The sequence below is a fragment of the Geotrypetes seraphini genome, chromosome 4 (assembly GCF_902459505.1).
Source record: "Geotrypetes seraphini chromosome 4, aGeoSer1.1, whole genome shotgun sequence".
NCBI lineage: Eukaryota > Metazoa > Chordata > Amphibia > Gymnophiona > Dermophiidae > Geotrypetes > Geotrypetes seraphini.
The window spans coordinates 172528070-172544730 of NC_047087.1; the positions used below are offsets into that span (position 1 = coordinate 172528070).

Sequence of the window (16661 nt, forward strand, 5' to 3'; positions counted from 1 at the left end):
GCTCCCGTCTGTCCGGCCAACTACTAAAGGTACGGGGAAGGGGGGTGGGGGGGTCGTGGGGGTCGGCAGGGGGGTCGCGGGGTGGCTGGGGGAGCGGTCGGAGGTTCTTGGGGGGGGCGTTCGTTGGGGGGAGGGGGGTTTGCGTCGAGGGCAGGAGGGCCTGGGATCCCTCCTGCCCGTAATGTAGTGCGGGGTGGGGTTAGGGGGTCGCCGTGGCCAGGAGGGTTTGGGCTCCCTTCTGGCCCAACTACCAAAGGTACGGGGAAGGGGGGTGGGGGGGTCGTGGGGGTCGCCAGGGGGGGTCGCGGGTCGGCTGGGGGGGCGGTCGGAGGTTCTTGTGGGGGGGCAGTCGTTGGGGGGAGGGGGGGTTTGCGTCGAGGGCAGGAGGGCCTGGGATCCCTCCTGCCCGTAATGTAGTGCGGGGTGGGGTTAGGGGGTCGCCGTGGCCAGGAGGATTTGGGCTCCCTCCTGGCCCGATATTGTTGGGGAGTCGGCGGTCCTTCGGGGGGAGGGATGTATCGGACGTCGGGGGGGGGGGGCATCAGGCTTTCAGGATGGGGACAGACCTTCAAGGGGGGACAGTGCACGGAAGTCAGGGGGGGGTGAACGGAGAGTCGGAAAGTCAGGGCGGGCGAAAGGAGCGTCGGGCAGCATGCGCGGTATACCCGTGAGCGCGGTATACCAAAGTTTTTGTACATATCATCGTGATTTCTGCGCGCTATACCCGTGTGCGCGTTTTATACGGGTGCGCGTTATTTGCGTGAAAATACGGTAATCCCCCATGTTTCCTAGGCAACTTTAGGATAGAAAGAGCAATGCGAGGAGGTTTGTTACACCAAATAAATCTGGAAAGGAGAGTCAATTCCCTTGTAAAAAGATTGATTATCAAGTCTTGGGAGCATACCTAATTGATAATAGGGGAGATAGTCATTTTAAGTGCTTCTATTCTCCCTCACTACGAGAGATTAAAAGAGGACCAGTGAAAAATCATATTAGAGATTTTAGTGAGGAGACATTTAAGGACATTAGTGCATCTCTATGTTTGTGAAATAAAATTCCAAGGTGTTTTAATTGTGCTGGGGACCATTTTAACACAATATGACCTAAATCGGATTGAAATGTATTATCGTTCAAAGGCATTGTTTCCGATTTATTCCAATTAATATGATAACCGGAAAATGTAGAAAATTCTGAAACTCTCTAGAGGAGAGCAGGAATTGAAGTACAGTGGTACCTTGGTTTACGAGCATAATTTGTTCCAGAAGCATGCTCGTAATCCAAAGTGCTCGTATATCAAAGCAACTTTCCCCATAAGAATTAATGGAAACTCGGACAATTTGGTTCACATCCCAAAAAACTTAATTATCATTAGCAACGCCTCCACCGCTGCCTGGGCCACAGACCTATCCGCACGGCTCCTCCAGTTCTCTCGAAGAGGACTCTGCCACTGTTCGCTGCCTCTCACTTGGCTCTGGGAACTCATGTCACTGCGGGTGGTGATGGTGTGCCCTGGCTCCAGGGTACTGGCTGTAATCAAACCTAGATAGGCACCATTGGCCCTGCCATTGGTGTGCGTAAGCGCCCCCCCCCCCCCCCCCCCCCCCCACCCCAGGACCTTCAGACCTGTGGGAGATTTTTGACCATTAAAAACAATGTTTTCTTTTAGGCATCATCTGGGCATCGATTGGCATGCTCATTTTAATATTGATGAGCTCATAATTCATTTACATACGATTATCAGAGGCTTCTACAAACCATGGAAAAGACCGCGATTAGCCATTTTGGGGCATCGATAGCTGAAATACTTTGAAGCTAAATTGGTTAAAACTTGTTTAGCATCAATCGTTAGAGGCACTGTGAATTTTGAGCATATGGGCCAGGGTGAAGAGTCTGGTGGAATAATGGATTTGCAGCAAAGGCCAAAGGAAACCAAAAGTTTAGATTACCCAATTTATTGATGTCTCCAGAAGGCAACAACACTTGTGGAACCTAAGGACAGAGTTGAGAAGCATTGTGTTGAACAACCAATGTGTAATCCTTATGGAGCATTTTGACCATCTTCACACTGCTTAAAAATACAGTTTTGACATCTTAATATTCTTGCTTCAAAGGGCCTGTGTTTAAAACAGCTCCACAGAAGAGCAGCGTATTAACAAGGACAGATAAAGGCCTGTATGGTCCATCCCAATTACAAAACAGGGTAGCCAAGTTGTGCCTGTACTCCTCTATACCCTGTTTAAAACTGTGAAAGACTTTCTGCTGTAATTGTCTATTGCTTATGTTTAACTTATTCTTTCTTTACACTGCCTTGAGGTAATGCCTTCAAAAATGTGGTTAATAAATAAGTTTTGCTTTGATTCCAACCTCTGACCCTTGCTGTAGGTGCATCGTTCTACCATTCTTTCTTCGCTCTGACTATTTTAGTGGTAGTTAACCAGCTATTTTTTTTCATGGAGGCAAAAGGAGTAACAGTTTAAGAAAGCTTGGAATAAACCATGAGAAAGCTTGAAATCAAGCAGGATCTTTGGAATTGCAGTAAGGAAGCCTTATGGTCCTCATCTGCTATCATATATTTTGTTTCTTCTGAGAGATGAAAACAAGAGTTTTCTACATTTGTTCTATACAGTATTCGCAGCACATCTGATGGCAAAGGATAAAACTACAAGTTTTATGTGCTTCTCTATGGCCCATGGTCTTTACTATTCTGTATATTTAGCCCTCTGAAAACTGTAGCTAGATAAGCTTAAGGCTTCCACGTACCCATTGTGTGCACTTAGCCCATTCAGAAATAGAGTGATAACTACTGACTTAAATTAGCAACTTTATCTTTGAGTATGTTAGCCTGTTTGCTATGGGTTGCTGAATTTTCTGTAACCTACTGTAGAATTAACTGGCATCTGTTTGTAGAGCTTCTGCATTACATGCATCTTTTATCACATTGCATTGCCCTGATGCTAGTTAGATTTTAGATGAATTAAACTAAGCTGTTCACAACACTATTGAATAAGAAAACAGGAAGGATGTTGGTCTTTGAGTCAAGAAAATCAACTAAGGGGTTTGTGGATCTGACACTGCCAAAGGTGTGGATCTGACACTTCCAAAGGGAGTTTGTAATAGCAGTATAGTAAAGAGCATAGAATCAATTGATAAAACGAAATGCAGAGTCAAATGGCATAACGAGTACTAGTTGTGATAGCAAGTGAGGTAAATGAGAGTTTTAATACTATTCTGGAATTTTTTAAATCTCTTGGATGCATGTGAATTTGATCAGTAAATTACTGAAGCTGAATAACAAATTGGTTGATGTTAAAACTTGATACAAGTACTCAAACCAGATTGATATGTGACCAGAAACTATAAAAAATGGATGTAAGATCCAGTTATGTCAAGTGTTTTTGACATTGCAATGTTTACATTTTCAGTTGTAGCATATTTCTGCAAACAAAATAAATATATGAACATATATTTAATTTTTCCATCTTTTTCCATCTTATTTTAGATGAGTATGATGCTTATATCATTGTTTCTTTCGTGAATGCCACTCTGGTGCTCTCCATTGGAGAGACTGTAGAGGAAGTAACAGACTCTGGCTTCTTGGGTACCACTCCTACTTTGTCCTGCTCTTTGCTGGGGGAAGATGCTTTGGTACAGGTAAGCACTGATTCAGTTCTCGGCACTGAACATTTTTTTCTTCTTAAGTAGAGCTTTAGTGAAGTTCCCTGTAGAAGAGTTCTGCCTAAACTTGTTACAAACATTTCCATTAGGGCAGTGTTTCTCAACACGTGGTACTGGTACCCTTAGGGGTATGCGAGGCACTTTTTGGAGGTACACCGCTCTGGCCGCCACTAAGGATATTGCCTGCCCGTCAAAGCCACTGCCAGGGATCCCTCCTCCCTGGCCTCCATCCAACCTGCTGACGGGGATCCTTTCCGCCCGTCCACCCCGCCCCCTCCACCAAAGCCTACTCAGAGAGCTTCCCTCTGATGTCAAAGCCAATGTCAGAGGAAAGCGTTCAGGTCGGGGGGGGGGGGGATCCTCAGTTATCTCCTGGAAAAATTTGTCCCTATCCAAAGGGGAGAACTTTTGACGAGCATATAAAGTCTTGTAATAGGTGACAAATTGCTCCAATATCTGAGATGCTCCCTGGCTAGTTTTTATAAATCTAATGTCCTGTCTTTTCCTATACGGCCTTATTAGGCTGGCCATTAGTTTGCCCGCCTATCCACCCCATTGGTAGAGCTTAAATTTCTGGAAATAGATATTTTGACGTGCCTTCTGATCCAGAATAGCATCAATTTGAGCTCTTTACCCTTAATGCATTGTATCATTGTGTCTGCCATAAGAGTTCAGTGTGTGCCTCTCAAAGCATGTAATTGAGTCCTGAGATCCACAAGGGCTGCATTTTGGTGCCTACACTTGTCAGCTAGATTTTATAGTTTGTCCCAAATAAGACTTCCTTGGAAGCTTCCCAAAACACATTAGGTCCGACATCAGGTAAATCATTGTGGTGTGCATAATCCAACTAATGGGCATGGACGTATTTATGATACAGTGTCATAATACATTGCAGGGGGGAACCTCCAGTAGCATCCTCAGTAATCCCCAACATTAGGAGCACTGCTGAATAATCTGATAGTGAAATCTCCTCAATGGTGTGCTCCCCTCAATGTGTGAAAATAAGGTCCGTGACATCAAAAGCTAGTCTAATCTTGTGTACAGTTTATGTGGATTAGAATAGAAAGTGTATTCTTTATCGAACGGTTGGAGGGTTCTCCAAGCATCCACTATTGCTAAGTGTTGGCATTGAAAATTCGCCCCTCGGTGTAATTTGTTTGTATCGGTTTAGCAGGTGAACAGTTCCAGCTTGGGTATGCTGTAATATTAAAATCCCCCCCCCCCCCCAAGAAGTTGATGGATAGTGAATGCTCAATAGAATAGAATAAAATTTATGATTATAAGTGTTGGGTGCATAAACATTGCAAAGTAATATATTAAACCCTCACCCAACATCAGGACATACCGGCCTTCCTTATCCTGAATCAATTTGTGGATATTGAAGGGCAGTTGCTTTTGCACCAAAATAGCAACTCCTCGCTGTTGCCCATTATAAGCTGAGTAGCCCACATCCCCTACCTGTTTCTCGTGTTCTGTGGATGTTAAATGGGTTTCCTGGAGATAGGCAATATCTATATGTTGTTTATTGAGCCAAGTGAGAATTTTCTTACGTTTTATCGGGGAGTGGATGCCATCCACATTGAAGGTGGCCACATTCAATTCAACCTTAGCTACTTAGTGAGATTAACCACAATTCACAAATCCTATATAATAAAACGCTAGCTGCGCATGCGCACTCCTGCTTTCGTGTTCTGTATTCCCTGTTCCATGTTCTGTAGGTCCGTGGCCAAGCAGGAGTGCACATGCGCGAGTCCCCAGCTCCTACCTACACTCGCAGCACTGGCCGCCATTGCTGGACTCCCTGCTCTTCGGTAACTCAGTTCTCCTGACATCTTGCCGCCCCTCCCCCTTCCCGTGGTCCCGACTCCAAACCTGCTACACTCGCAGCACTGGCCGCCATTGCTGGACTCCCTGCTCTTCGGTAACTCAGTTCTCCCGACGTCTTGCCGTTCCTCCCCCTTCCCGTGGTTCCGACTCCAAACCTGCCTACTCCAGCAGCCTGCAGTACTCTGCAAATGCTGCTTCGGGCCCTTCTACTGCCCTGATTTACTCTGGCATGTCTCTGATGACATCATCAGAGACGCGGCAGAGTAAATCAGGGCAGTAGAAGGCCCCGAAGCAGCGTGTGCAGAGTGCTGCAGGCTGGAGTCGGCAGGTTTGTCGGGAAGGAAAGGGAAGGGGAGGGGCGGCAACAGACTAAAGAAGCTGCCTAGACCGTGAGAAGGGAAAGGGGGGAAGGGAAAACGCTGCTGCTGCACAGGGAAGAGGTGTGGAGGGAGGGAAATGGAGAGGGAGGGAATGCTGCTGTGGCTGCACAGGGAAGTGGGGGGGGGGAGAGAAATGCTGCTGCATAGGAGGCTGGGAGAGAGACAGACAGATAGAAAGAAAGACAGACAGTGGGAGGAAGGGAGACAGAAAGAAAAGAAGAAAGACACAGGGGCAGGGAGAGACAGAAAGACAGACAGACATATATTCTAGCACCCGTTAATGTAACGGGCTTAATGACTAGTAGATACAATAAACAAACAACCTTTGAGGAATTGAATCCCTTTGTGCATACCTGACAACTTCCCAATCCCTTGTCTCCCAAACATTCTCCCATCTATCTGTGCCCGTTCCCCCCTTCCAGATCTACCACACATCCAAGCAAACACACATAACCACACATCCCCAACAACCCCCCCCACCACCACACACACACACCTTACCCCTCCCTCCTTGGATACTCCATTTATTGCTATTATTTAGTGGTTTACTAGGTTTTACCTTTGTTTTTAATTGTGATGTTTCTTTGTATTTGGAGATTATGTAGTTTTTCTTTTTTTCTAAAAACAGCTTTGGTATTAGTTTTATAATTTTATATTTATATTTGTTATTCTAAAAGCTGATGTCTCTTCTACTTATAATATTTTTGATAACTTATCTCTATATAGTTTATAAAAGAAATTCTCATTAAAATCATTTTTTTTCAGCATCTGTTATAGTTAGTGTTTCATCATTTCATGATGTGATTTCTAATCAGAGGTATGCTTCACCTTATCTGTATAATTCACATAATCAACACGATTCACTTTCAATATTTCACACTAGTGGTTCACTTATACCTTTATAATTTCACCCATATACAGTACTTCTTTAGGTCTCCTTGGTCAACTATCATCAATTTCTATGTTCAGTTTTAACAATTTTTTTATTTATTATTACTTTTTGACAGATTATTGTGAATGTTTCCGTTATTAGTTTTATGTATATTTTAGTATATTTTTAATTTAGATTATTTAGTATTATTGTGCAGTATTTATTAAAAGATCTTCTATGGTTTTATTTTTATGGATTAATAGACTCTTGATAAAGGCATTATTGCCAAAACACTTTCGGTGTCGAGTCTACATAGTGCTACTATCAATAAAGTGCATCCTGAACAGTCCAGGGTGGAGTGATTGACATCTTTTCCTTACGACTCCATTATTTATTGCAGAGCAGAACGAAGATTCCCCCTTGCTTCCTCCTTTGTTGTTACCTTGTTGCAATGTGGTTGCTTGGCTTTTTGATGTAGCTGTGGGGTACTCTGTGTCTATCAGTAGGAGGAGGAGCACATGGTGAGAAAAGTGTTTAATTTCTGCAAATCCTGGATAACTGGGAATGGATTTGGATACCTTGCGTATAGAATTCCCCAAGGGACTACCAGAAGGACCTTAACTTGGTGCTCAGGGTCTTGGGATCAGTGTCATTTGAGCCTTTTAGGAAAGCATCCCTGAAGAATTTGATTTTAAAGTTTGATTTTATTGTGGTGATTTGTTCTGCTAGAAAGGGTTTTAAGTTGCAAGCCCTCTCTTGTAAAGAGCCTTTTTACATTTCTCAGAAGCAGGTGCTTCACTTAAAATGGTTAGAGTCTTTTTTCCCCAAGCTGGTAGCGGCATTTCACATTAGATGCTTTTTTTGCCAGCTTTCCAGTGATAGGATTTGGGAGAGGATTTCAAGAGCTTCCAACCTTTAGATATGCTTAGGGCACTCTTGAGATATTTAAAAGTGTAAGCAAGACAGAGGTAGCTTTTATGTCCATCTCCTATGCTGTCAAAAGAGACCGACACCAGGTACCTGGAAAAATATAATTATCCCAGGACAAGCAGGCAGCATATTCTCTACATGTGGGTGACGTCATCTACGGAGCTCCGATTGGACACTCTCGCAAGCAAACTTGCTTGAAGATCTTCAAGCTTGTGAGTGTGCCTTCCCGCCCGAGTCAGGGTGTGCGTCTCCGCAGTGTGGCCTCAGTTCTTCGTTTTCCGCAGAGCCAGAAGCCCTGTTCCTCTGCTCTGTGAGATCGGAGTGCCTCTAGCACCGCGGCTTGCTTCGATTTTTGTTTTGTTTTTGGGTGAGTCGCTGTGTGGCGCGTTTCCCAATTCTAAAAAAAAACTTTTCATCGTCTTTGACCCGGGTCCAACTAGGCCGACAAGCCTTGCACGACTGCAGCAACACTCCGACCTTATGTCCTGGCCTATCACTGGATTTAGAAAGTGCACTCAGTGCGGTCGGGTGATTTCTATTACTGACCCCCACCGTTGGTGCATTGAGTGCCTCAGAGCCGATCATCGGACTGAGTCCTGCTCGCGCTGTGCTACCCTTCAACCGCGGGCACTTTGTCGGAGATAGGCACGAATCATCAAGTTGTTTGGAGCCATGGATTCAGCGGCCAGGGCGACCTCGGCCTCGACTCCAACCTCGGCCCCGGCGAGGGCCTCGGCCTCGACTTAATCGAAGTCACCCTCGTCCACCAAGGCTTCGGTGGTTGCCCCGATGAAACCTGTGACCTCTTCTTCCCTCAGGTTCGCTAGCGAAGAAGCCTTCCCTGAAGTCTCAGGGGAGTGTGGTGGGCCATGCCCCGACGAGATCTACTTCGAAGCGTGCCTCCACACAACAGGAATACTCTTCATCGAGGTCGTCCTTGTTGGAGCGCACTGCTGCACCTGTACAGCCTGATCCAATGGTTTCGGTGCCGATGTTCGAGGACATGCTGAAGGCCATCCTGAAAACATAGATCTCCTCGGTTCTGGGCCAGCTTGCCCCTGCCTCAACCTCGATCTTGGCAGGCCAGCCTGAGCGCCTGCTCATTGCCCCTCGGGTGCAATCTCTACGGTCTCACAGGCTCTCTTCCAGTAGGTCTTTCCTGCTACTTCGAGGCTTGGGTCTCCGACCCGTGCGCCTTGGTCAAAGCATCTTTCCGACGCCGCTTCTTTGAGGCTTCCGCCCTTGAAGCGGCCAAGGGACTCACCTCACCGGGATAGGTCTCCTGCCCCACGGCCCTCGAGGCACTTCGAGGCTTCGGTACGATCGAGACGCACCTCTCATTCTTGAAGGCGGCCTTCCACGTTGGTCTCCCCGGGCCGAGGTGGCTCAAGGTCGAGGACCCCTCCCTCGAAGCCATTGGGGAAGTTGGTCTCTTCTCCCATTCCTCATACTCCAGGCTATTCCCCTGGTAGGTTGTGACATGGGCGCTCTTCTACCTCACCGAGGCTTCGGAGCAGGATGTCCCCTCTGTCCTTTTCTCGAGACTCGGACATGCCTGCTCTCTATTCTAGGGAAGCATCCTCGTCCTTTTTGGCGGCTCGACGTTCCGGGTCTTCGTCACCTCACGAGGTCCTTTCTTCCTCTCGGACCTCCTCCTTCGCGAGGTTTGTCTCGGACATGGGTAAGGCTCTTCAACTGGACCTCCAGTCTGAATCCCGGTACATCCAGGAATATCTGGATGAATTGGAACTCCCCCATCCTCCTAAGGAGTCCTTGTGGCTTCCTCTCAATCAGGTTCTGAAACAGACTTTCTTCCGGAACCTAGAAACTCCTTATGCCATTCCGGCCATTCTTTCCAAGATGGAATCTCGATACCGCACGGTTCCATGTAAGGGTTTTGAAAAAGCGCAATTTTCTCATCAATCCCTGGTTGTGAAGTCCTTGCTGAAAAAGTCTAACCCGTCCAGAGTTTACGCTGCCATCCTCCCGGGCACGGAGGGTCAGACGATGAGCAAGTTTGGTCGCCGGCTCTACCAGAACTAAATGATGGCAAACCGTGTCCTTAATTATAACTTTACTTTCACCTCTTATCTCAAGCACTGCCTGAAGGACCTGCAGTCTTTCCTCTCTGACTTGCCCTCTCGCCGTCAGCCGGCGTTCGGCATCTTCTGGAGACACTGTTCCCACATCCGTCTCTACATGCTGCAGGCCGCGTACGACGCCTTTGAGCTGTCGTCCCGGGTCACGGCCTTTGCGATGGTGATGCATAGCTTGCCATGGCTGCGCATCGTGGACATAGACCCCAATTTGCAGGATCACCTGGCAAATCTCCCATGTGTGGGGAACAAGCTCTTTGACGAAAGTGGCTGCGAAACACCTTTCGGAGCACGAGAGATCTTTTGCCTCCCTGGTGCTTCCTAAGGCGAAAGCCCCCCCTGCTAAGCAGTATAAGCTTCCTCTGTGGCGCTACCCGCAGAAGTCCACCCCACCTCTTTCTTGTCCGCCTCCTCAGCAGCGTCCTTCAAAGCCTCAGATGCCTGCGGCGGCGAAGCTGATGCCATCCTTTTGACAATTCCGGTCAAAGCACGTCAGTGTCCTTCGTCCATCAGCCTTCCCCCCTGCTCATCGGGGGTCGGCTCCATCATTTTTATCAGCAGTGGGAGTTGCTAACGACCGATTCCTGGGTTCTCACCATTATTCGGGAGGGGTACTATCTTCGTTTTCGGCATGTACCTCCAGTCCAGCCCTTACGGGAGTTTCCTTCTGACGGGTTGCAACTTCCCCTCCTGCTTCAGGAGGCCCAGGCTCTTCTCCACCTCCGGGCGATTGAGGAGGTCCCGGAGTGCCAGCTGGACTCGAGGTTTTACTCCTGGTTTTTCCTGGTCCCCAAAAAAACTTGGGGCTTGCATCCCATTCTCGATCTGCAGGCTCTCAACAAATGCCTGGTCAAGGAAAAGTTTTGTATGCTCTCTCTTCCGACTTTGTACCCCCTAATGGACGAGGGGGGACTGGTTATGCTCCCTGGATCTGAAAGAAGCCTACACGCACATCCCAATTCATCTGGCCTCTTGCCAATTCTTGAGATTTCGGGTGGAGAATCTCCATCTCCAGTACCGTGTTCTCCCCTTCGGCCTCGCGTCTTCCCCGAGGGTGTTCACGAAGTGTCTGGTGGTGGTTGCCGCAGCCCTGCTGACGCAGGGTCTTCAGGTTTTCCCCTACCTCGACGACTGGCTCATCAAAGCGTCGTCTTGTTCGGAAGTTATCTCAGCAAGCCGACAGACTATTCTGTTCCTTCAACGTCTGGGTTTTGAGATCAACTTCCCAAAATCCCAGTTATGTCCGTCCCAATCTCTCCAGTTTATCGGGGCGGTGTTGGATACACTTCATCTCCACTCGTTCCTGCCTCTACCTAAAAACATACCTGTTCTTGAATTACCTAGGTAACGAATCTGTACAACTGCTCCCATCACAATCTCTCCCCTAAATCTGATCCCGTAAACTGTTAGCCACTAATCTCTAACTAAGTATGTTCCATTCAATTTGTAGCATCTTTCTAATCATTGTAAACCGCATAGAACTTCACGGTCCTCTGGTATATAAACTGTTATTATTATTATTATCTGTTGCACTTATGTCAGTCTGGTCTCAAATCGACTTCTATTCGAGTCCACCTCAGTGCCATTGCTGCTTTTCACCAGCCAACTGAGAGGGGAAACCTCTCTCGGTTCATCTGGTGGTTTCCCGGTTTATGAAGGGCCTTTTCAATGTTCATCCTTCTCTCAAACCTCCTCCAGTGGTTTGGAATCTCAATGTGGTCCAATCGGGTTCATCTGAAGTATCTCACTTGGAAAATGGTGTTACTTATTGTTCCCACGTCTGCCCGCAGGGTCAGTGAGCTGCAGGCTTTGGTGGCGGATCCACCTTTCACCGTTTTTCATCATGATAGGGTGGTTCTCCCTACCCATCCTAAATTTTTGCCTAAGGTGGTTTCGGATTTTCACCTCAACCAATCCATTGTTCTTCCTGTGTTTTTTCCTAAGCCCCATTCTCATCCTGGAGAAGTGGCGCTCCACACTCTTGACTGTAAGAGGGCATTGGCTTTCTACTTTGCAGCGCACTCAAGCTCATCGGACTGCTCCCCAACTCTTCATATCTTTCTATCCAAATCAGTTGGGGCGTCCCGTATGTAAGTGCACCCTATCCAACTGGTTGGCTGCTTGTATTTATTTCTGCTATGCTCAGGCTGGTCTCCCTCTGCAAGGTTGGGTCACGAGGCATAAAGTCAGAGCGATGACAGCATCTGTTGCTTTCCTCAGGTCCACTCCTATTGAGGAGAACTGCAAGGCTGCCACTTGGTCCTCGGTTCATACCTTCACCTCTCACTACTGTCTGGATACATTTTTCAGACGAGACGGCCAGTTTGGCAATCTGTTTTGCGTAATCTGTTCTCCTAAATTGCCAACTCTCCCGCCATCCCTTTTTAGTTAGCTTGGAGGTTACCCACATGTAGAGAATATGCTGCCTGCTTGTCCTGGGATAAAGCACAGTTACTTACCGTAACAGGTGTTATCCAGGGACAGCAGGCAGATATTCTCGCAACCCACCCACCTCCCCTGGTTGGCTTCTTTGCTAGCTATCTGAACTGAGGCCATGCTGAGGAGACGCGCGCCCTGACTCGGGCGGGAAGGCACACGTGCATGTGCGATACACTCGCAAGCTTGAAGATCTTCAAGCAGGTTTACTTGCGAGAGTGTCCGATTGGGACTCTGTATATGACGTCACCCACATGTAGAGAATATCTGCCTGCTGTCTCTGGATAACACCTGTTACGGTAAGTAACTGTGCTTTTTTATCCTAGGTCAGGGGTGTCAAAGTCCCTCCTTGAGCGCTGCAATCCAGTCAGGTGTTCAGGATTTCCCCAATGAATATGCATGAGATCTATTTGCATGCACTGCTTTCATTGGATGCTAATAGATCTCATGCATATTCATTGGGGAAATTTCCGAAAACATGACTGGATGGTGGCCCTCGAGGAGGGACTTTGACACCCCTGTCCTAGGTCAAGCAGGCAACATATTGTAACATGTGAATGACTTCATCCATGAATCCTGGTATGGCAACGCAAAAGGTGTACTGTCGCTTTAAAGGTCTCAAGAACCACCTGTACTGCACATGCACCTGTGCCTTCCCACCCAATGTTAGCCGCAGGACCATAAGTTCTCAATTTTTTGTGGATCTGAGAAACTATATTTTGTAGTTTCTCTACATGCATCAAAATTTTTTCGGTTTTTCTGCCCTCCCGTTCCCTTTTTTTCTTCTTGTTTTACTTTTGTTTGAAAAAAATTTTCATTTTTGACCAGTTTTCATTTTTGGGCCTTCAGGCTCTTTTCAGGCTGGAAGCATCAAACCTTTTTCGGCTTAATTATTACTCGATCTCCCTTGACCCCTTAGTCCAGGGGTGCCCATAATTTTTGGGCTTGCGAGCTACTTTTAAAATGACCAAGTTAAAATGATCTACCAACAATAAAATTTAAAAAAACACAAAGCACATTCTACGCAGAGAAAATGTTAATTATCATTTATATTCTGGGGTTTTTTCAAAGAGGTCAAGGCAGATGACTTTTTGCAATGTCACCTCAGTAACAACTATACAAAAATAGACAAATATACCCCCTCTCTTTTTACTAAACTGCAATAGCGTTTTTTAGCGCAGGGAGCTGCGCTGAATGCCCTGCGCTGCTCTCGATGCTCATAGGCTCCCTGCGCTAAAAACTGCTATTGCGGTTTAGTAAAAGGGGGCCATAGTGCAAAATATAGACAGCAGATATAAATTCTCAAAACGGACACATCTTGATCACTAAATTGAAAATAAAATCATTTTTCCTACCTTTGTTGTCTGGTGATTTCATGAGTCTCTGGTTGCACTTTCTTCTTCTGACTGTGCATCCAATATTTCTTCCCTTCTTTCAACCTCCTTTATGCTTCATTTCCTCTCCCAACTTTTTCTTCCTCTCCCTTTCCCCTTTCTTTCTTTCTTTCTTTCTCCCTGCCCCTTTCTTTCTTTCTTTCTGTCTGTCTTTCTTTGTCTCCCTGCCCCTTTCTTTGTATGTCTTTCTCTCTCTCTCCATGCCCCATTTCTTTCTTTCTGTCCCCCCTTTCTTTCTTTCTGTCTTTCTGTCTCCCTGTCCCCCTTTCTTTCTTTCTGTCTCCCTGTCCCCCCTTTCTTTATTTCTGTTTCCCTTCTTTCTGGCTCCCTGCCTGCCCCCTTTTTCCTTTGTCTTTCTTTCTCCCTGCCCTGCCCCAAGCCACCGCCATCAGGGAACAGGCCGCCAAGCCACCCGTCACCAAATTCTCCCTGCTTCCCGACGTGGTAAACAGAAGCACCGGGCCGACCAGTCTTCCACCTGACATCAATTCTGACGTCGGAGAGGAAGTTCCGGACAAGTCGGAACTTCCTCTCCAATGTCAGAATTGACGTCGGGGGTGGGGAAGCTGGTCGGCCCGGCACTTCTGTTTACTGTGTCGGGAAGCAGGTAGAATGCAAAGGCAACGCGAGACTATCACAGAGCCTGGGATGGGCTCCACGATCGACTCGCATTGCCTTCGCGATCTACTGGTCAATAGACCTTTTGGGCACCCCTGTTTTAGTCCTTTGACTTCACATTGGCAGTGTTCCCCTCAGTGTCAAAACGTTCTGGCTGCTTTATGCGGTACACTTGGTGTAACCGGACTATCTCTGTCACTGACCCACACAATTGGTATGTTAATGCCTTGGTTATCAACACTGTCCTGATTCTTGCACACGCTGTTCTAAATTACAAAAGCTGTCACTTGAGGCTCAACAACTTCAGTTTGAAAAACATTTTGGAAACAACATCAGGAGTACCCACTATGTCTGCTGAATCTGACACCAGTGCGCAAAAACAACCTTCAGCATCAACTTCAGTACCGACATGTACTCCTCAGTCAACCTCTTCATCAGCAGTGCCTCCATCGGGAGAAGATCATAAGAAAGCTAAGAAGCAATTATTCTCATTGTCTCTGTAATCTATTTTTTTTGTTCTGCTCTATGCCATCTCTGACTTGGCGGATCCATAGGTGGGGGTTGTGATGGCTCCTTTTGCTGTTTTCCTCCCTCGGTGGTCCAAAGTTTGGCCTGTATAAGTAGCTGTTGGACTTCTAAAGCTGATGCAACTTTATGTAGCTTGCCTTCTAACATAAAAGAAATCCCAAATGGATAATGTCATTTATAGCAGATACTATTCTGTTGCAAACATCTAGTTACTTCACGACAGTCTCGTCTTTGTTTCAGAGTTGCTGAAGAGATATCCGCAAACAGTTCCACTTTTGCGTTGTTCCACATCAAATAGCCAATGTTCCGAGCTGCTTGCAGAACTCTCTCCTTCTGTGGATATCTTAGGGAGCATACTGTTATGTCCCTTGTTTCATGAGTAAATCAAGGAAACTTTTTGTTGTTTACCTGCAATTAAATCACTTTCTTTTCCAGAGATAAATAAAAAAATAGATTTGACATTGATATGTGAACATTTCTTAAGAAAGAACTGAATATTTCATGGGGTGTCCTAATTTTTTCACGACTAAATGTAACAGGTGTTATCCAAGGACAGGCAGGCAGACATTCTCACAACCCTCCTACCTCCCTAGTCGGCTTCTTTGCTTTTTTACTGAACTGATGGTCCTGAAAGCCAGTGTCAGGTGGGAAGGCACTGGTGTATGTGCAGTGTGGGCGGTCCTTGAGACTTTTAAACTGACAGTACACTTTTTGCACTGTTCATACCAGGCTCCAAGGATGATATCACCCACATGTGAGAAAATCTACTTGCTGTCCTCGGATAACACCTGTTACAGATAAATAACTGTGCTATCTTAGCTAGTAAATACTTATAATGCACTCCTCTCTTTTGGTTTGAGACTATATATCCTTCCTACTCATGGCAGTATAAGGATTGCTGACTTTTAAGCAAATTATTTTTTTTATTTCAACCTTATCTGAGCCACTGCTACTGTCAAATTTGAGAGTATTCTTATTCTTAATGTTATTGAGCTGTGTTTGTCACTATACCACACACTGGTTATTCATTCTTTCTTCTCTGTGTGAATCTCCAGGTATATCCAGATGGTATCAGACACATCCGTGCAGACAAAAGAGTGAATGAATGGAAGACTCCAGGGAAGAAGATTATTGTGAAGTGTGCTGTGAACCAGCGACAGGTGGTGATTGCGTTAACGGGGGGAGAGCTGGTCTATTTTGAAATGGACCCGGTAAGTGGAGTCAAACAAACCACAGATTCATACTGGTTGAATAAATTGCTTTATATATATCCTATGAATGATGGTCAAAACAGCAGAGTCAGACTGTGGAGTGCTGCCAATTTTTGTCTAATTACTGTGTTGACTTGACTGATGAGGCTGTTTTTATACACCACCTGGGTTGATTAATCCCTGATGCAGCCCTTGCATGGGTGAAACACGGCCTGTACCGAGTATCTGTAGGTGCATTGTCTCCCCACTGCAGTAAACTGATTTTCAAGTGCAGTAGACACATTTTGTGCTTTGTCTCCCTTCACTCAGAGCTGTCCTGCAAATCCTCAGTTTTACTCTCTACACATGAGATGGTAGAAGCTAGTCTGCTCCTGTTTATTTTTCATTTAATTTCTGGGTTTTAGTACAGTCATGAGGCTTTTGGTGCTGTAGTGGCTCCCAGTTTTGGGACATCTCTGGCTGCAGAGAACACAGACTCTAAGGGCGGTAGTCTGTAGCCAAGAGACAGCCTTCTTGGCAGGGCACTTCCTTGGTCAGCCTGCATTAAGTCTTGGAGCTCAGGGACTGTTCCTGTGGGAGTAAGGCTCACTCCAGGTATTGTCCACAGAGAGCTTGAGTGCAAGCTAAGTAGCCTGTGGCAGCTTTTTACTAGGATTGGTGCTGACTGTGTTTTCTCCCCCATCTTCACACATGGG

General features: G+C 46.4%; 1 protein-coding gene across 1 annotated transcript in view; it reads left to right on the forward strand.

The window, feature by feature from the left end:
• SF3B3 (splicing factor 3b subunit 3) overlaps positions 1–16661 on the forward strand; it is a 307537-nt gene that overhangs the window by 160861 nt on the left and 130015 nt on the right. Inside the window, exons 12-13 of the mRNA XM_033940443.1 lie at positions 3500–3651; positions 15811–15966. Coding sequence (XP_033796334.1) covers positions 3500–3651; positions 15811–15966 — 308 coding nt within the window. The remainder of the gene's footprint in view (positions 1–3499; positions 3652–15810; positions 15967–16661) is intronic.